This window comes from Callorhinchus milii, unplaced genomic scaffold (genome assembly GCF_018977255.1).
Source record: "Callorhinchus milii isolate IMCB2004 unplaced genomic scaffold, IMCB_Cmil_1.0 Scaffold9, whole genome shotgun sequence".
In the NCBI taxonomy this organism is placed as follows: Eukaryota; Metazoa; Chordata; class Chondrichthyes; order Chimaeriformes; family Callorhinchidae; genus Callorhinchus; species Callorhinchus milii.
This window is the reverse complement of record NW_024704750.1, coordinates 12,111,483-12,132,487: the sequence shown is the minus strand read 5'-3', so window position 1 is coordinate 12,132,487 and position 21,005 is coordinate 12,111,483. Positions and strand designations below refer to the sequence as shown.

General features: G+C 39.8%; 1 protein-coding gene across 5 annotated transcripts in view; it reads left to right on the top strand.

Annotated features, from left to right (window-relative positions):
- The window catches only part of hectd1 (HECT domain containing 1), a 32,547-nt gene continuing 11,542 nt past the window's right edge, over positions 1-21,005 (top strand). For 2 of the 5 annotated variants that reach the window (XM_007893401.2, XM_007893396.2), the window contains exons 1-25: positions 1-45; positions 1,234-1,523; positions 5,269-5,503; positions 6,167-6,394; positions 6,735-7,019; positions 7,503-7,773; positions 7,862-7,938; positions 8,099-8,197; positions 8,573-8,687; positions 9,757-9,931; positions 10,249-10,387; positions 11,170-11,340; positions 11,747-11,969; positions 12,736-12,999; positions 13,097-13,173; positions 13,622-13,756; positions 14,107-14,253; positions 14,331-14,425; positions 14,521-14,626; positions 14,924-15,058; positions 15,161-15,300; positions 16,191-16,514; positions 17,081-17,247; positions 17,701-17,877; positions 19,474-20,292. In XM_007893401.2, the coding sequence (XP_007891592.1) occupies positions 1,384-1,523; positions 5,269-5,503; positions 6,167-6,394; positions 6,735-7,019; positions 7,503-7,773; positions 7,862-7,938; positions 8,099-8,197; positions 8,573-8,687; positions 9,757-9,931; positions 10,249-10,387; positions 11,170-11,340; positions 11,747-11,969; positions 12,736-12,999; positions 13,097-13,173; positions 13,622-13,756; positions 14,107-14,253; positions 14,331-14,425; positions 14,521-14,626; positions 14,924-15,058; positions 15,161-15,300; positions 16,191-16,514; positions 17,081-17,247; positions 17,701-17,877; positions 19,474-20,292 (4,744 nt within the window). In that variant the 5' untranslated portion in view covers positions 1-45; positions 1,234-1,383. Of the gene's footprint in view, positions 46-1,233; positions 1,524-5,268; positions 5,504-6,166; positions 6,395-6,734; positions 7,020-7,502; positions 7,774-7,861; positions 7,939-8,098; positions 8,198-8,572; positions 8,688-9,756; positions 9,932-10,248; positions 10,388-11,169; positions 11,341-11,746; positions 11,970-12,735; positions 13,000-13,096; positions 13,174-13,621; positions 13,757-14,106; positions 14,254-14,330; positions 14,426-14,520; positions 14,627-14,905; positions 15,059-15,160; positions 15,301-16,190; positions 16,515-17,080; positions 17,248-17,700; positions 17,878-19,473; positions 20,293-21,005 lie in introns of all 5 variants that reach the window. The other 3 variants (XM_007893398.2, XM_007893400.2, XM_007893399.2) reach the window with 3 other exon arrangements.

Sequence of the window (21,005 nt, the reverse complement as noted above, 5' to 3'; positions counted from 1 at the left end):
GGGGGTGGGGGGGGGCGGCCCGAGTTCAGTTGAGGCCGAGCGTCGGTGAGTTGAGTTGAGTGCGGCGGCGGCTGGAAACAAAAATAAAAGCGGCTGATTTTTTTTTCCAAAAAAAAAGGGAGATGATATTGTGGGGAGTGGGGGGGTGTTTGTGTGTGTGTGTGTGTGTGTTGGTGGGGGGGGGAGAGAGAGAGAGAGAAGCGGCGAGCCCACCTGGTCTGACATGGCCTTACGTGGCGGGTTGCTTTAAAATTTAGTCCCAGGCTTCCATGGCCGTGCGTAGGCCTCGGGCGGCCTGATGTCGGAGGGGAGGGGTTGTTCGGTGCGGCGTTTGACTGGGAGCCGGTGTGGGGACGACGACGGGTTGCGGAGATATGTATATATAATCTGTGTGTGTGTATATATATATGTGTGTGTGTGTGCGCGGGTATATATTTAGCAGCGACGACCGCTGCTTGTGTGGGAAAAGGCGACCGTCTCGGAGGAAATAGCGGGGGAGGGACAGGGAGTGAAGGCCGCGGTGAGGGGGAGGGGAAGCCGGGGGCCAGGGTGAGGGGAGAGGGGGAGGAGGAGAGGGGGAGAGGGGGGGGGGATCGCCAAGTCAATAAATACCAAACCGGCCGGTTCCCGGGAAAGCGAGGCCGGGTTGGGCCGGACCTCCCGGGGCGGTGAGGGACTGAGAGAGAGAAGCACCTTCAGCTTCAGTGACTCAGTTGTTTTTGTTTAACCTGAAACCAGTCCGTCGGGTGCCAACCGCCACCTAAACACTGTCTGTGTCTGATGGCCACCGAAACTACCCCCCCCCAGAGCAGGGCAGGATACCAGCAGCTTGGGTTTATATAGCGTCCCCTCCCGGTGGGTGGTTAGCGCCTCAGAGCGCTTTGTCAGACAGACGGACCGACACACGCACAACTGCGGTGGTGTCGATTTAATTCCGCTTTTTCTCGAAATGTGAGCGTTTTGTTTTTGAATAAATACTGGGACCAGAACCCGTGTTGTTCCGACCAGACCAGACCGGGCTGGATTCTGGTAATCCGCTTTAATTTGCGAGTCGTGGCGTTCCCGATTGGTGCTTCTCTGGTTAAATGCTCTGCTGTATGTACCTCGGTGAGAGTAGCCCAGGACTCTTTATACCCCCCTTTCAATTCGGGGGACAAAGGGATGTGTGTATTTTAAGTAATAACCGACTGTCTGTGAGTGGCAGATGTTAACGTTTACTTTTCTTTTGATCAGGTGAAGGGGTTCGTTCAGGCCATTTGTGGAAATACAATTTTCCCCCCAGTGACTTCTTTTTTTTTAACTGCTTTCGACCTCTCGAAGCTCAAGAGGGGAGGAGGGGGGAGTCGGACGTTTTTCAAGCTTTGAGAATAAAAAGGCCTGACCATGGCAGACGTGGACCCCGATACGCTGTTGGAGTGGCTGCAGATGGGACAAGGGGACGAAAGGGACATGCAGTTAATTGCACTGGAACAGCTGTGCATGTTGCTTTTGATGTCTGATAACGTGGACCGTTGTTTTGAAACGTAAGTATAATTTGTGNTTTTTTTCTATTGTGATCCCGAGGCATGACTTCTGTTAGCTTCATGAAATCCAGGAACTCCAGGAGGTTTAATAATCCAGTTTAACTCCTTTAAAAAAAATTCATAAACATTCATGCCGAAGAGGTAGATGGTTGAATCTGTTAAATGATGGATAGACTATTGGCTATTTGTTTACAAGGCTGTAAAATATTCCTTTGACACCGTAAACTTTATTTAGATAATATCCTGACCTGTGGTAATTATACTTAAATGGGTAGCACAGTTCTTCAGAACTAGAGTGGAGTATGTCCCTGAACATAGTTCCTAAGTGTTCTATTTTAAAAAAATTGATTTTAAGCCTTTGAGTTTCAATGTCATTGGTTTTCCTTGGAGCTTCTGTTGTGACCTTTGAGACTTGCTCTGTGTCTCCTTAATGGAACAGGGTATTTTATAACCCTATCTGACCACAGGGCAGAACATTGGCAGCAGTTGTGTTGACGCAGCTCATGCAATAAGCAACTTAACCTGAAATTCTGAGTTCTGTGGATCTTTGAAATGTAATTGGGAGCATGTTTGGGTCTCCAGTGCACTTCCAGCAATCTGTTTTTGATGAAGTGAAAGTTACATCATTGGTTCTCATTGAAAGCTGTCTTGGCTTCTATTACAGTGAAGTCTGGAGAATATTGAACTTTTGTGCAAGTATTTGCTCAAGAGGGTAATATTCCAAATTTTACAGTAACACAGTATAGTGACCATTGACAAGAGATAAATTTAGCATTTTTCATAGAAATACATGCTGTTAAACATGCACCAGTATTCACTGTTTCAGCAGGTTGCTGAGTTTTAACCTTTATTCAGAAGTACAGTACAATGATCACTGATGAGACCAATTTAACATATGTCAGTGTTCACTGAATGAAATCAGAGTGACTGAAAATTAATGGTACAATTCATGAAATATGCCTCTCTTGCAGTAAGTTGGTGCTTTTTTGTGATTCTGTTTATCCATGGTTCCTTCCTGGAAAGTACCCATGTGTGGGTGTTGGTGAAGTTCTGCTCTCACTCAGCTGTCATGATCTTGAGTTCTATAGCTTGCCTAGAGTTGCTGCCAACACGTCTGAAGTACTAGAGGGCTTCAGTGCCAATGGATCCATGTTCCAGTGTGAATTGGGGAAATCAGCTGGGGGTGGTGGGAAATCCACCAGCAGATTGATGACATCACTTGTCTTATGGGTTGGAGGATGTTTTTCTCTGGAGCTGCTCTTGTTTCGTTTCTTTCCCTCATTTGTTCTCTTTCCTCTTCTTTTCTTCCTCATCCTCCCGAGCATCTGTCACCACTGAGATGAATACAGGGATGATTGCACATAGATTCCAGGTCACTTGTTATCTTGGTTTTGATTCTCCTCCAAAAATTATGAAGAGCGATTAGGTTTTTCTTGGTATTTTGTTTTTGTGGTGCAACTGAAATTGGGCTTTAATACAAGAAGTCAATCTAAGAGGTCAATCAGGAGCATCCCAGTACCGTGGCCTACCCTGTATGGGGACCAGTTAAGCTGAATTTTTTCAAGGAATTTTGGTGTGTAAATAAGCCTCTTTTTTCCTTTGCCAGAATTTTGTGGAAAGCTATCAGAGCTGGAATTTAAGCTTGTCAATTTTATATGGAATATAGAATGCCAGTGTTATAGGATAAGTATTTGTGGAGATGGCAGTATCTGAGGTTGGACCTGGCATGCCTTGTGAAATCGTAGCATATTTGTGTACCATGTTCTATTTCTGTGCCCAGAGTTGTGCAATGCTGCTAATTTCTACCCCTGGTCAGCACAGCTGCAGAATACTGGCACAACATTGCAAGTCAGTGGAAGAAAGGAGTACGCTTGGTAATTAAAAGTGTTGGTATTTGTATTTTCTAAGCACAGCAACATGTGATAGATGGTCATGAATAATCTATTTTGGTTTACCATTTTGAATAGTGCATAGTCTTTTAAATATAGAAAATCACATGATTTGGTACTTTTACCAGTTGTAAAGTAATGAACAGAAGCATGCCTAGTTGTTCTTACGACCATTTTAAGAAAATGCAATGTTCTTGGGTGGGTGATTTGATAGTCCAGGCTACTGGCAGCTGCACAGATGACAATGTTACAGTTCCTTGGTTGCCCTGGCATGTAGTTTGTTTTTAATGATGCAACTCTGATAATAGTTATTTGAGCTATTTCCCTTGGGTTACTGTATTTCTCAAAATCCTTTCTCCTGTACCTTCCTCCAAGGCTCCCTGCTTGGTGCACATTTATGTGGGTGCTGGGTGCCCTCTGGTACTATGTCCTCCAAGTCTGGTACCTCCTCCATTGTCTATGCACGTCTTTACAGTAAGCACCAACAGATGATTTGACTGCAAAGGGCATTAACACTAAGCCTAATCCTGTCCTTGCTTGATGTCAGCAGCCTTGTACCACCAGTTGTGGTCTCTGGATAGGTGTCAGATGAGGCTACTTTTTCCCTCCCTAAAAATACTTTTTTTGTAATGCTTCATTAGAAGAAGTGAATGTTCAGAATGAGTTGTTATGAATTAGCCTTATTGAAGCAGGCTATGTTTACTGCAAATCACTTGTGCAGTAGATTTCTGAGCATTATGACTGAGAATCACGTGAGTAGTTCAGCTGTGATTGATTATAAGCTTTGATGTTGTCAACATAAGGTTCAGTCAGTTTTAAATAATACTGAACTATAATAAGAAACAGACCTAAACTGTATGTTGGGAACTACTTTGTGTGCTACAAAGAAATTGAAGTCCCATTTTTTAAAAAAAATCTTTACCAAGTTACCCTTTTTAGTTTAGACTTCAGTTTTAGTTTTCAATGTGGACTTTTGCACACACAGTTTTACATTGAAAAAAGATAACTTGGTGAGTTACCAATTAGTTTTTTTAAAAAAATGCTTTTTAACAAAGCGGATCCCTAAATAGTAATAAAGTAGTAAATACTTTAGCCACTTTGAACCATTTATCTTTTTTAAAAAAAGTGCTTGAGTGAAAGTTTTTTTAAAAAGTAATGCTGTGTCATAAACTTGACTCGGAGCACTGTGGAGTGTTGGGATGTGGTTCTTGTTGTGGTCTATTCTGCATTGGGTCTGTCTGACAGATTGCTGTGCGAAAGTGATGAGGAGGAATTTGCTTGTGAGTTACCAGGTGAGAGTAGCAAAGGCAATGTTGAAACCGGTCGATCATTGTGGTCACCCAAGCCAATTCTTTCCTCGGCATGGGAGAGAAATAGCCAACATATCCAGAGTATTAAATAAACAAAAACTTCCATAGTTTCCATTCATTGGTTTTATTGTTCCTTTCACCACAGTATTCTATCACATGCTTCACATCAGTGTTCTACTTGGGAAAGAATACAAAAAAAAACTGATTTTAAAAATGCAGGAGCAAGATTCAAAAATATCAAATGGCTGCTTTATTATTTAATATCTTGCAAACCTTCTTGCTGTGCGCAATTGGCTGCCTTATTTCTCCCACACAAGACAGTCAATTCACTTTTGAGACAATACCTCTTTAAATATGTTTATGCTAAACTAAAAAAATCCACCCTGCAAAGATTGGGAAATTGTAAATGTCTTGCTCTGAGGTTAGCATTGAGTTTGTCATTGTTTAGTGCCAACATTTATCCCTGTGACTCCCTTTTGATGAGAAAGCAATAATCTAAGGATTAGAATTGCGGTTTAAAAAATCTTTTCTGTTTTATTGCTGTAGGTGCCCTCCACGTACCTTTCTGCCAGCTCTATGCAAAATTTTTCTGGATGAAAGTGCTCCTGACAACGTGTTGGAAGTTACAGCACGTGCAATAACATACTACCTGGATGTGTCAGCTGAGTGTACACGGAGGATTGTGGGAGTGGATGGAGCCATTAAAGCACTTTGTAACCGGTTGGTCGTAGTCGAACTCAACAATAGGACCAGCAGGGACTTGGCTGAACAGTGTGTGAAGGTAATCAATGTCTTCTAAACAACTGTTGAATTTAATCCCATTTATTTTTCTAAACCCTAATGTAGTATTTAGTAATTGTTATGTCCGTAATGTAGATATGTGTGTACTGAAAAAAACAATGGTGTTCAAGTTGAAATTTCGTTGAATAATCAACTTGACTCAAAAAAAATTAAATAAAAGTTAACTTTTAGGTGACTATCAGAATATTACTGCCAAGTAACATCATGTGTGTTAAGTACTGCTTTGAAATCACCAATTCTCAGCCGTTATAGTTAGTGGAAGAAATTGCAAGAGGCGTACACTTGTGTTACTCTTATGCACTGCGCTATTTGAAAAGCAACAATAACAGGCTAAATAATAAGTCCACCTTTTTTCACCCCATGTTTTTGTCATTTCTCCATTCCCATCCACCACCTCTCCTGAAGTTGTTTCTTTAACCTGTATTTGGGGCAAAGAGATGCTATTGATTAGATGCATAATTCTGTGTTTTTGAGAAGGAACTGTGTGTGTTTGTAAAAATAATCAGAAGCTATACGTTTGATATGGAGAACGTAAAAAAAGAATATTTTTCTATTCGGAGCTGTTTGTTGTTTGCCCTCTCTTCCCATGGTAGTATCTGCAACATCTATCGGAAGCTTCATTAAATTTCATCCTATTTTACAGGTTCTGGAACTTATCTGTACTCGAGAATCAGGAGCGGTGTTTGAGGCAGGAGGTTTAAACTGCGTGCTAACCTTTATACGTGATAGTGGTCATCTTGTTCACAAAGACACACTGCATTCTGCAATGTCCGTTGTCTCCAGACTTTGTGGGAAAATGGAACCTCAGGATTCATCACTTGAAACTTGTGTGGAATCTCTTTCTAGTTTATTGAAACACGAAGATCCACAGGTAAAAGGAGATGGGAACCATCATTCAGTTTCATGTTGCAGGCTTAATAATTTATGGTTTCTTCTGGGTTTTATTCCTTTTTTGGTTCTAGAAAAGCCTATTGTCGCTGTTCATTGCAAGACTTTCGCTCTGAAAAATGGGAAGTTCTGTCAGTTAAGACCGGTTATTCAGAAGTTTGGTTTTGCACATCTTTTCCTTTCATAAGTCTAGTCCTCCTTTAAATTAAATACTTTATTCTTTTTTCTCTAGCTTGTAATGGTCTATAAAATTTTAAAACATACTGGGTCTGCAAAGTACATTTGTTCTTGTGATTGCTAGTTTTATTTTTTGTTTATTTTAGGTGTCCGATGGGGCTCTGCGTTGTTTTGCCTCTCTGGCAGACAGATTCACTCGCCGTGGGGTTGATCCTGCTCCTTTAGCAAAGCACGGCTTGACTGAAGAACTGCTTTCTCGCATGGCAGCAGCTGGGGGGTTGGTTTCAGGCGGGTCATCGTCAGCTTGCAAACCAGGCCGGACATCCACGGGAGCAGGTCCCAATGCAGCGGACTCTAAACTGAGCAACCAAGTATCAACAATTGTCAGCCTGCTTTCAACACTTTGCAGAGGCTCTCCTGTTGTTACACATGTAAGAATATAAACTTTTTTTACATCTGGTTCTGCAGCTGGAATAGATCGAACTGAGGAAAATATGCTGTAACTTGAGTTCAAACCGACTGCAGTCATCAAGTTGTTTTCACCTCGTTGTTAGCACATGTAATTGGACCATTTTGTCCTTACATTTTGTAACCATTAAAATATGTAACCTTACAAATGTAGCAGATCATAATTTCTGATTGGTTCTTCACCCTATAACATTTTAGAATGAAGGTAAAGTCCTGAAGTTAACATTTTGTCCTGATTTCACCAGTTCTTGTTTCACATCAGATAAATTTGGAACCTCACTGAAATAAGAATTGGTGAACTTGGGTACTGTAAATTGTTGAGTTTTGTTTCCTGAGCCAAACTCTGGAAATGGCATTGGCTAGAATCATGTCTTAAAAATCCATTTGTAATGATCTTGTATTCATTTCCATCCATCTCAATAATAATGAATATGTTTTCCTTCTAGGATTTGTTAAGATCAGAACTGCCAGACTCGATTGAGAGTGCACTCCAAGGTGATGAAAGGTGTGTACTAGATACAATGCGGTTGGTGGATCTACTTCTGGTGCTACTTTTTGAGGGTCGAAAAGCTTTGCCAAAGTCCAGTGCTGGTTCTACAGGGAGGATTCCTGGTTTGCGGAGACTGGATAGTTCTGGGGAGCGTTCCCATCGCCAGCTTATTGATTGTATCCGTAGTAAAGACACAGATGCATTAATAGATGCTATTGATACTGGAGGTAGGTTGATGTTTAACTCTTCTCCCCTCGACCACTCATTACTTCCTAATGTAGAATGCTTTTTCTCATGAATTATTTTATTTTGTAGCCTTTGAAGTAAACTTTATGGATGATGTGGGCCAAACTCTCTTAAACTGGGCTTCAGCCTTTGGAACTCAGGAAATGGTAAGTAAAACTGTTAACTTGGTAATGGAAATCTGCGGTTCTCTTGTCATTAAATGCAGTATAGTATGTTATTTTGTAACGGTCATTTGTTATCAATCGAACAAACTTTCATTTTAATGGTTCCACATGTATGGTCTAAGAAGCTGCATTGTATTTTTAGGTGGAATTTCTATGCGAGAGGGGTGCTGATGTTAACAGGGGTCAGAGGTCCTCATCCTTGCACTATGCAGCTTGTTTTGGAAGGCCACAGGTTGCGAAGGTATAGAATATCATTGTCCTGTTTTTGCCTATTGTAGTTTTGTAAGTGCATCGTTTTGATGTTTGTGCAAGTACTGACCCTTTACATAGAACTATTTTTATTTAATGGTGGTATCGATGAAGTCAGCTGGAGTTCTTATGTAGTTCTATTCTGAGGGCATGATTGCATTTGTCAACACAACCTTGGCACTAATAATCATGTCCTCTTTTGTGCTTGAGTATTTCATTATAAAGTATTCCACCTCCAATTTAGTGTTCAGTACTCCAATTTAGTGTTCAGTTAATGGGATAACTGAATGAAGAATTTTGTGTGAAATAAGGCTGCTCTTATTATGGAACTTCTTAAGTTTGACTTGCATTGAATTAATTTTCATAGACACTATTGAGGCATGGAGCAAACCCAGATCTTCGAGATGAAGATGGTAAAACTCCTCTGGATAAAGCTCGTGAGAGAGGTCACAGTGAGGTGGTGGCTATTTTGCAATCTCCAGGTAAGAAACTTTAGTTTTTGCTTTCATCACCGAGTTTAAAATCCATACTCTTTACAATGATAGTAGTTGCAAATTTGTTTAAATTATTTTACCACTCCCACCTACTGATAAACTTTTCCGTGGCTTTAATATAAATTATTTCTGTCTTCCGGTGAATGTAAGGTTACGAAGAAAATGACTTATAAAATACTATTTGGAAAAGATTAAGAAATCTGACAGAGTGGATGTTGTATCAGTAGTGAAAACTGCTTCTTGAGTTTTGTTTTCTGTATTAGTCATGTTTTAGTTTCCTTTTCCTAATTCTAATGTTGCAGTTTATTTTAATAAGCATGCCACTAAATGTCAGATTTAAAATGTAAATTGCTTGCTTGGGATTCAAGGCTCTTTAGAACCTTTTACCCCCTTCGTTTTCACACTTACAATCCCATAGCCTGGAATCACTTGGATGCCGTTTTAAATTTCAAGCAAACACTTAGATCAGGTCAGTGAGTAGATTGTGCCAAAAAACTGTATTTGTGGGAAATATTGAGTTGCTAAATATTTCACTGAGCACAAGGCATAGTAAGTTCCAATTTTAATTCCTCAATATTCAGTGTCCTTTCCAAACCTGCTCAGAAGTGTTGGATTATTTTTTACCAATGGGGAAAAAAAAAAGTATTTTAAGTTGTAAGTGCAGAATTATTTAAGGCTAGAATTTCAAGACACTGTATTTTTATTTAATTGATAATATTATTTACTTCAATAAAAAAGGAAGTTGTTAAACTTTCCAAAAATCAGCGAGTCTGAACAAAGCTTTTTTTTTTTGCACTGTATTTTGCTGCCACCACAAAAGGCCTGTGACTAACCTTCCTGGGATTTTAACACCACTTTTGCAATGATTTGACTGAGTTGATAAAGTCCAGTATGAAATCCCAGATTCATTCCTGATCTATGGTATAAATTGATGTTAGCCAGGGAAATAACATAGGTGCTTAAATTGATGCCAAGGCATTACAAAACAAATCACAACGGGGGAAAAACTCAGGAATGTGTAATACTACAGCAAAATACTTGGATTTTAATGTTTTAGGAGACTGGATGTGTCCTGTAAATAAAGGAGAAGACAAGAAAAAGAAAGATGCCAACAGAGAAGATGAAGATGGTAGTGAACCAAAGGGAGACCCTGAAATGGCACCATTATATTTGAAGAGGTTATTACCAGTCTTTGCACAGACATTTCAGCAAACAATGCTGCCATCTATCAGGTAGATATTAATTAACTGGGGAAAAAATGTATATCATGTTTGGGATTTATAAGAAAATGTGATGTTAAAATTGTGTCTGACACTGGCTGATTCTTTTGTCAGTTTTTACTGATATTTATCGAGATTGTGGTATGCTTTGTTACTTTTGGATGAACACTCGATTAAAATTAAATCTTGGAGCAATGTGTCTGCAGTAGTTTTTATCCTTAAATTTGTGGCGTCTAATATTCAGCTTTGTTTTTCGATTATAATTCAATTTCTGTCCCCCCTCTTTTTCCCCTCCCACGCACCCTCCCCCACATTGCATTTAATTGCAGAAAAGCTAGCCTTGCTCTTGTTAGAAAGATGGTACATTATTGTTCTGAAGCACTTCTGAAAGAAGTCTGTGATTCAGACGCTGGCCATAACCTGCCCACAGTGCTGGTGGAAATTACAGCTACAGTCCTGGATCAAGAGGTTAGTCTTCATATTGAAATAGAAAAGGTAACATTTAACTTCTATTAAAGTGATAATAGTTTGATGGCTTTTGATGGCCATCTTGAGTCCCGTTTCTAAACTGGTGACATTTGGGGGTATCCAGTGTTGGGTCAGTTTTTTTGAAATGCTTTATTGCAGAAGTTCATGGTGAAGATTCATTGCTGAAACCATTTTTACCTGTTGTCACCCATGGTGGTAACGACTTGAGTTGTATTAGCTGTTAGCATAATATTCTATCAAGGTAACAAATGGCATCTTTAAGATGCAGTACAAGATTCTGGAGCATTATTAGTGAGATTTGTTCCAAAGTATTCGTGTTGTCAGAGAAGTAATAAAACATCTTAAACTTTTGAAACTTTGAGTAAATATTTAAGTTTTTGATTGGAAAGAACAGTGATGCAATTTGTCATACACTGTGCTGCAGAGTGGGTAAAGTCAAGTTGGGGTTTTAATCCTGAGCATGTTGATAGTGAGCATTGCCAAGCAGGTTCCAGCAAGGAGCTGAGGATGCGTTGTACTTTGGGGGCAACTGACGTTTATACTGAACCAGTGCCCAATGTCTACGTGTCTCAGTTTAGAATTCTTTCCTAATGTGGATTTGGTGATGGGTTATTTTCATAAAGTTTAGTCAACCGAGTATGAATGTTCTCATTCCAGTGTTTGTTGGCTGTTTGTCACCCAAATCTAAGTGGCAAAGGCAAGTTTCGTTATCAGGTGATTTTTTATTAAAGGTGTCCTCGTCTCCTTTCCTTTTGATGTAGGATGATGATGATGGCCATTTACTAGCTTTGCAGATCATAAGGGATTTGGTGGACAAAGGAGGGGACCTCTTCTTGGACCAGCTTGCAAGGCTCGGCGTAATCAACAAAGTGTCCACCTTAGCAGGACCCTCTTCAGATGATGAAAATGAAGAGGATTGCAAGCCTGATAAGGTGTGATAATTAATCGACTTCAGGTTTTTGTTATTAAATGCCACCAAGTTTTCCTACAAATAACCAATTGCTGTGCTTTACATTAAATCCTGTCAAGTGCTTTAAGACATTTCAATGACGTAAGGTGTAATTCTATTGGATGCAAGATTACTCTTGAGTTCTGCGATTAACATTGCAATTAACATTGCAAAACTGATATTGCTAGCAGAACTGAATGTTTTGTATTTTTTGTGAAATAGTGTGTGGTGATCTACAATTACTGTCTATCTGAAAAGAGTGATTGAATTGATCAGGACTCTAGTCAAATCCACGGTGGGGGGTACGCAATTTAAAAACCTGAGTTTTTAAAGTATTTTTAATTGCATAAAGGTCTAGCCATTTTGAATGATTATCATTTTATTTTCAGGATGATGAGCCGCAAGAAGATGCAAAAGAAATTCAGCAGGGCAAGCCATACCACTGGAGAGATTGGTCCATCATCCGAGGGAGAGACTGCTTGTACATCTGGAGTGACGCGGCTGCCTTGGAGTTGTCCAATGGCAGTAACGGATGGTTCCGATTCATCTTAGATGGGAAGTTAGCAACAATGTATTCAAGTGGAAGTCCAGAAGGTGGTTCTGACAGCTCAGGTAAAGTGTGCTTGTTTGTGTGTGTGTGTACGCACGCATGTGCATTTGAATAGGAAAATGTGTGCACTCGTGCTGTCCACCAAGTTGGGGCTCAAACCTGACATTGTCGATATCTTCCTTGAGGGGTGGTAAGTCAGGTCTCCTTGAGGCTGTAATGGCTCCCAAGATGATGCGTCTGGCAGTGCAATATTGGAAAATTCAGTCGATCCTCTGTGGCAATCTCGGAAGCCTGAGCCGGGTGGTCTGAAGTATGTGGCAGGATTTCAAGGGGTAGACCAGTCATTGAGGCAGTGATTCTTCCCTGTTTTTGTTAACCATGCCAGCCGTAGACTTAACTAGTACGTTAGTCCTGGCTGCATGAGCAACATGAGGCCATGTGACAGTTTTCACAATGGTGCTCTGTTGTAGCTGGTTAAACTCCAACAGTACCCCCATACTTTTGCCAACCAGCATCCAATAATTGCTGGAATTGGGTAACTTGGATATGTCCCGTCAGCAGTGAATATATCCAGAAGATGGATATACTTATATAGATGACATCTATAGTTGGAACTCTGTGTCATTTGAACAGTCGTAAACGTGCCAATGGGTTTCTACATGTATCAGACACTCAGCTGCCAAAAAGGATAAATCTAATCAACCCTTTCTGTTAAGTCCCTTTTCATGAGTAACAATGAAGAGGAATAGAGTAACTGTTTTGGTCAATTATTTGTAGCTGTAATATTTGTGATGGTTATATGAAATATTTGTATCTTTCTGTTGGCAGAAAGCAGAAGTGAATTCCTGGAAAAGTTGCAGAGGGCTCGCAGTCAAGTTAAACCAGCTACCACCAGCCAGCCCATTCTGTCCACACCTGGGCCGACAAAGCTTACTGTAGGCAACTGGTCTCTTACCTGTTTGAAAGAAGGGGAAATTGCAATACACAACTCTGATGGTCAGCAGGCTACTATATTAAAGGAGGATCTTCCTGGATTTGTGTTCGAATCCAACAGAGGAACCAAGCATTCATTTACTGCAGAAACCTCCCTTGGTAAACATCTAGATCAATTGCCTTGTATGCTTATGTGCTTAATTATTTATTGTGGAATAGGAATGTTCTGTATTGAAGATTGTTTACTCTTTTCCAGGATCAGAATTTGTGGCTGGCTGGACTGGCAAAAGAGGAAGAAAGCTGAAATCAAAGCTAGAGAAAACCAAACAAAAGGTATGTTTGGACGGTGAACCAAATTTGATCATATGCAGTAAATTCCTGATAACTTGTCATCACTCCAAGGGAAAAGGGCTCAGTGATGAGTAAGCTGGAGTGGCGAGTTAGGCATATGTATAAATACACAAATAAATGCAGCTGAAATATTGACAGGATGATGACTTAAGTTATTGCGACAAGTTACCACCAGGGTTGAGTTATCAAGGGTTTACTGTATTACTTCAACTTTGCTTCACTTATTGGTGAACTCAGTCGGGCAATTTTTATATTTTTCAATGAAGTGAAAAGAAATTGATATGATGAAACTGAAAGAAGGTATAGAATCAGATTCATTTACTTCCATCATAATAAGTTTTCTTCCCTCCTGAGAAAAAATAGTATTCAACAGTGAACCTTTTTGCTTTGTGGAAATGTGACATAAAAACATCTAAATATATGGTTGCAGGTGCGAACCATGGCAAGAGACTTGTATGATGATCACTTCAAAGCTGTGGAAAGTATGCCTCGAGGAGTGGTTGTCACACTGCGGAACATAGCTACGCAGCTAGAGTCAGCTTGGGAACTTCATGCTAACAGACAGGCAAGTTAACTCACTTTTCCTGTACAGCCTTTCTGCCTCCATTGTCTGGAACGCTATCCTTGAATCCCTCTGCTTGACCCCCTCCCTTGCCTCTTTCAATGCTTGTCTTAAGACCTTCCTCTTCAAATGTGCCTTCAGTCATCTTCCCACGCTCACCATCCTTGCTCTCCAACACTCTTGATTCCAACCGCCAACTTGGGTGCAAACCCTTCACTGTCCCATCGCCTTGGGTCGTCCTCCCGACTTGAAAGGTGCTATATAAATGTGATTTGTTGTTGTAATCTATACACTAGAAGACTTCATTCAAATGAACATGTTCTCATTGAGGATGAATTTCTTTTGTGTTGCAGGGCATGGAAGGGGAAGCCACATGGCGCGACTTAATGAAAACTGCATTGGAAAACTTAATTGTTCTACTCAAGGATGAGACAACAATCTCTCCCTATGAGATGTGCAGTAGCGGGCTGGTGCAAGCACTTCTGACTGTTCTCAACAATGTTAGTATTCTCCAAAAAATACATACTTATTCTAGTTGGCTCAAATACAATATTTATTTCTATCTATTTTTCTTTAGAATGTGGACTTGGATGTGAAACAAGATTGTAGCCAACTGATAGAGCGGATAAATGTCTTTAAAACTGCATTCAGTGAAAATGAAGATGAAGAAAGGTGCTTTTCATAAATTTTATATTTGTTTTCATTTAAAATGCAGTTATCCCCAAATTTATTTTGTGACGCGTTAAAACATTGTATTTCCCTTTCAGTCGACCGGCAGTTGCTCTGGTTCGTAAGCTGATCGCGGTGTTAGAATCTATTGAAAGGCTGCCTCTTCACCTGTATGATACACCTGGCTCATCATACAACTTACAGGTATGGAACAGAATATCTGGCAGTAAGAAGCCTGAGCCAGGACAATAGATTTTCACTACAATACATGATTTATATGAAAATTGCTATTACAATTTATTTCTTGGGTTGTGTTCACTATTCTTTTAACAAGCATTGAAAATTAGGTTCATCACTTGATTGTTGGTAAAGTTCCTGAGAATACTGGCTCAAATGTGAGAAAACTTCAGTTATTTAAGTTAGTGATTGTTGTAACTTCTTGTTTTAAAACTGGAGTTGAAGTATACTAATTTGATTATAAAGTTGGTGGTTGTTTTGCAGATCCTCACAAGAAGGCTAAGGTTTCGATTGGAACGAGCCCCCGGAGAGACTTCCTTAATAGATAGAACAGGCCGAATGCTCAAAATGGAACCGTTAGCTACTGTAGAATCCTTAGAGCAGTATCTTCTTAAAATGGTAGGATTGTGATTTGATTTATCACCATTTGAGGTTCAAAAGCACGTGTGTTGATCTGAAACCGGTATCTTGGATTTCCAATCAATTCTTTCTTTTACTTAGGTGGCAAAGCAATGGTATGACTTTGACCGATCAACCTTTGTATTTGTGCGTAAACTACGCGAAGGGCAAACATTCACCTTCCGACACCAACATAATTTTGATGAAAATGGTATAATCTACTGGACTGGAACCAATGCAAAGTAAGATTCTCAATTGCACAATTTTGAAATCACTAAGTCTCTCAAAGTAGTGGTATATTTTATTCTGGGGGGGTTGGGGGGGGATTCCTATTCAGTTTGATAATGATGAGCTGAATAAAGTGTTCTCTGCCCCTTTTCCTACCCCCCTCCCAAATCATGGGAAGATGTGTAGGTGTACCTGTTTGAAGATCTACCAGATTGTTTTTCCCCTGAGTTAAGCAGCCATTCTCCTTACCATATTTGTCAGCCTGGTTCAGTTGGTTACTCCAAGTCTGAAGCTTGTGGGTTTAAGCCCATGTTTTGGGACTTTGAGATTCAGTCTCAACTGAGACTGCAGTGCAGCGTTGGGGCTTCCTTCGGATAATGCAAGTTTTTGCCTGCTTGTCCTGGTGGATGTTAAGCATCCCATCGCACTATACAAAAAGAGGAGGGTTTTCTTCTGGGGTCTGGCCACAATCCATCAGAAAAAAAGGTCACTTTATTGCTGTTCTTGGGATATTGTTTGCCTAAAAATACATAGTGGTCTTTGCAAAAATGCTGAAGTGCTTTGGTGGTTTGATATGAAAGGGCATTATATCAAATTCCAAGTATTATAGCTGAGCATCTTAAATTTTGCTTTGTAGTTTGTAGTCATCAAAGTTAGAATGAGGCCTTTCTGTCTTGGCTTTGAAACAAGATCTTGTGCTCTTATATTAACTGAGGTGGAAGAAAAACAGTAGTGTCCATCTCTGTCCACTCTCACGTGAACTCTGTGGATCAGCCAAAGTGCATGTTGACTTTCCTCCAAAAAAAAATAAACTGCCTTGAGAAATGTTTCAATGATGAAATTGATGGATGTTTTGTCACTTGCTCCTTCACTTAAAAAAAATGTGTTCGTTGCTTAATTGCAGAACTGCCTATGAGTGGGTAAACCCTGCAGCCTATGGCTTGGTGGTTGTGACTTCTTCAGAGGGAAGAAATTTACCATATGGCCGGTTGGAAGACATTTTGAGTCGTGACAGCTCGGCTCTCAACTGTCACACTAATGATGATAAGAATGCTTGGTTTGCTATTGATCTTGGGCTCTGGGTGATCCCATCAGCTTATACTTTACGACACGCACGTGGTTATGGTAGGTCTGCCCTTAGGAACTGGGTTTTTCAAGTTTCCAAAGATGGGCAGAACTGGACAACCTTGTACACTCATGTGGATGACTGCAGCTTGAATGAACCAGGGTGAGTCATTTGAGTTCACACAAATTGCATTTCACATTTTTGTACTGTGTGGGGAAGATGAATCCAGGTTAAAAGATGATAGGATTGTGTTTTCACATTATAGAAGATTATTCTGTCCATCTGAAACGAGACAAAAGCAACTTAATTTTTTTTGTGTAACAGGTTTAAATATTACTGAAAACTTTTTTAGTATGATTCAGCATATCTACTTGGTTTATGTGACATTTAGAAAATGTCCAGTGTTAACTATTCACTGTTAAGTTCAAAAGGATCATCAATGAAAGAGACCCTGTGTTTTTTTTCTCCCCATGAGTTTGATTCTTGAACTGAGTTTAATTCTGAAATGAAGTTTTGGTTAACAATTTTGTTTAATGGTTCAATTCAGCTAAAATGGGATGTGTACGTTGCACATTTTAGTTTACAATCCATTAAGAGTTGAAAAATAGCACTTGTGGATAGAAGAGATTAAGTTTCTCAGTTTGTACATGTAACATTAATATTTTCATAAACGTTTGTTTTTGGCATGAATTCAATCTTTGTTCTTAAAAATAAAATAATTTTTTTAGGTCCACAGCAACATGGCCTCTGGACCCTCAAAAGGATGAGAAGCAGGGATGGAGACACATAAGAATTAAACAGATGGGTAAAAATGCCAGTGGACAAACACACTATCTCTCCCTCTCTGGCTTTGAGCTATATGGGACAGTCTCTGGTGTATGCGAAGACCAATTGGGTAAGAAATTTGTTATTCTCAGAATGGTTTCAAAATATTGCTGTTGAGATTATATTCAGAGAAAGGTAATTTAGGTTTTAAACTATTTGTGTATTCAGTCTCTGCAGTTTGAAAAGAATAATTTATAAATGTTTGTAAATTCATGATCCTACTGCATAAGCTTTCTGTGAATTCAATTAGCAAAAATACTCAAACTGTACTGGTTGAAAAGTAGTTTCTGACTTAATCACAAGAAAACAATCTATGGAAATAATAGGTTTCAACAGGTTGTTGTGATGAACATAGAAATTCTATATCATGGTAATCGTTGCTTTTGAGCTTAAGGTAGTCACTAGTTTGTAGTGCTTCCTTACAAGCTACCCAGAGCTCCCTCCTTCTCACCTTTCTGCTTGTTCCCATCCAAATCGTAAACTAATTGTGACTTAATTGTTGAGTTTTCTGTTTTACCACTAGGAAAGGCAGCAAAAGAGGCAGAAGCCAACTTGAGGAAGCAAAGGCGCCTGGTGCGCTCTCAGGTTCTAAAGTACATGGTGCCAGGTGCACGTGTGGTTCGAGGCATTGATTGGAAATGGAGAGACCAGGACGGAAATCCACCAGGCGAGGGAACAATCACAGGAGAGCTGCATAATGGTAAACTAATATGACTGCTTTTAATCCTCCAGCTGGTAACACTATTAAACATGGTTCATGGTATGGAGTTTCTTTTGTTGTGAGAGCTAAGCAAATAGATTTATATGGTTATACATAGCTTTTTATCTATAAGTAGACTATGACTGGGAAAAATTGTTTTCTACAGTTGAGACATTGTTAGTGAAATGATTATTCATTGTTTTTGTTGTTTTTGGTTAAACAAATTACATCTTTACTGAAACATCCTTTGAAGATGAAAAAGACATGAGGACAAATATCAAAGTAGTGTGACCCACTTGAGCCTGTGAGAGTCCCAGGGGCTGATTTGATTCATTGCAACTTTCTATTTTAAATTACCACTCATGAATCTTAATTGTGCGTTTGTCCTTGAATACTTTGTAGGGGCCAATGAGTCTTCTATGATAACCTAATTTTAGTGAAAAAAAACAATATGCTTCTCAAATCACTAAGAATACTAATTCAAAGAACTTAGGCATTATACAAATTTATTTTGTTTAAGTCTTGCTGTGATATTTTATAGTGTGGACTTTTTTAAATGGCTTGGAATAAACATTAATTAATTTGGGTTAAACTTGTGGGAAATGCTGCATATGTAAAACGAAACCATTGGGTCTAATTTGATTTCACTTGTACTTTTTAATGGGGTTCAAATCAAAAAGGTGAAAAGGTAAAGCATTTCAGAAAAGAAATATGTAATATTGTTCCTGTCTGAAAATTGACCAATAAATATTAAAATCCACACAATTTTCTGGCTGATGTTCCCAGAGGATTAAAAGTGCGATTCTCCACCAAATCTTATGGTTATGCACAGCTCGTGTTTACAGGCCATTGTGGAGTGCATTGCAGTCGAGTCTGCTTTTTCCACGACAACAATGAGGAGCAGAAAACCAAGCTAATTTTCTTCTCCCTCCTCCCCTAAACCCAGATACTGACATCAGCTAATTTGGGAATAGAACCTGCAATTTCCCCGTGTCGTTCTGTGACGCACCCTTTGACATTTTAGCCAGAATTTTGGTTGATGTTTTGCCTTTTTGGTTGGATCCTTAGAAGCATTTTAGCAATTTTTTAAAATGAAAGAATAAATTATTTATTATTTATTTTTTAATTTATTAATTTATAACTACATTAGTATATTTGTACATTTTCTGTAAAATATACTGATTTCCATGTGGCTTTCAACTTGGCATTTGCAGTACATTTCCTTTATCTTTCTTACTCAATTTTCCTTTTCACACCATTTCACTGAGACCAGACTACAATTTTGTTAGGAAGTCCGACAAGCACAGGAGCTAAATTATCACTGACAATGTAGTGATGCTTTTTGATTAAATTGATCCATACTGGTATATTTTTGGCAACAATGCCATCTAGTAGTTTTTTTGTCTTGTAATCTTTGAAACAAACATTTAAAAAAAAAAAGAAAGTTATGAAGTGTGTTAGCAGCTCTGAAAACACCATGGCTATTTGTACAGGTGATCAGTGTAGAAGTGCAGTAGTCTGGTCCCTGTGGAACTGGTGTCCAAATAGCTTCTGTCTGCTTTCTGCTGGGTCTGATAAACTCCTGTCCCTTTCCAGGCTGGATTGATGTCACCTGGGATGCTGGTGGCTCTAACTCTTACCGTATGGGCGCAGAAGGAAAGTTTGACCTCAAGCTTGCGCCAGGGTACGACCCTGATTCAGCGCCGTCACCCAAACCTGTTTCATCCACTGTTTCAGGCACAGCGCAGGCATGGAGCAGCTTGGTGAAAAACAACTGTCCAGACAAGATGGCTGCTGCCCCGGGCTCCTCCAGCCGAAAAGGAAGCAGCAGCTCGGTGTGTAGCGTGGCTAGTAGCAGCGATATAAGCTTGAGTTCATCTAAAATGGAACGCAGATCTGAGAGTGTAATGGAACAGACAGCTGCTGAACCTATTGTTGTCCTCTCTGCCACTGATATTTTGCCCCATGCCGAAGTAGGGTCTGCTTCAAGCGCCAGCACGAGCACCTTGACTGCGGACACAGCGAGTGAAAATATAGACCGGAAGTCTGTTCCCGAGGCTTCGATGCGGAATTCCGGAGAATCTGGGGCAATATCGATGGGTATTGTCAGTGTGAGCTCCCCTGATGTGAGCTCCGTCGCTGAATCGTCAAATAAGGAGGCGGCTTCACAGCGTCCACTTAGTTCTTCGGCAAGTAACAGACTCTCTGTCAGTTCGCTGCTCGCAGCTGGGGCTCCTATGAGCTCAAGTGCTAGTGTACCAAACCTCTCCTCGCGGGAAGCATCCAGCCTCATGGAATCCTTTGTGAGGCGAGTTGCAAATATAGCCCGCACCAACGCCACCAATAACATGAACCTGAGCCGCAGTAGCAGCGATAACAACACTAATACTCTGGGACGAAATGTAATGAGTGCAAGTAAGTAATTTGTATTAATGAATTGTATTCCATTCAATGTGCAGACAGCTAGATGCTCCACATTACCAGCTCATGCTGATTGCAGTAAAATCTTCAGACCAGTCCAGACTAATATTAGTTGTAGTCCATGGAATTTATTCTGCTGTAATCCTCTTTCTGGAGCTGTCCCCATAGCTATACTGCTGAATGCAATTATGGTTGTTTTTGGTGGGTTGGGCCATGGGAGATGGATGCAGAGCAATGTGCAGAATGTTAGATAATGTGATCTTGTGGGTGGGCCTCAATGTTTTTTATGTTCACATCTTCTTATTCATATTGCATGTAATTACTTCTTGCCCACCTTTTATTCCATCCGCCTTTCTCCCATGATTTTTGTGGTTGCTGTTCAGTGACTTTTAGAATGAGGATTCTAAAATGAGGTGTGTGATTTCTTTGATGGGTAACATTTTTTCTATTTAGACCAACTAAATGGTAGTGTTCTTGTTCAACAGTTTTGTTTTGTTTTCCTCCCTTGGAGCATACCATACGTTATACTATATTGTATATAATACCCTGGTTTGTAACTGTTTACTTTAATCCCCTATAGAAAATTGAGATTCCAAGCAGATGTTTAACTTTCGCAAATGTTTCCTTGTAAATATATAAGGAATTTGTAGTTTTAATATTTTTATCGAGATTGAGATTTATACTAAGATTTTGTACTATTATTAAAA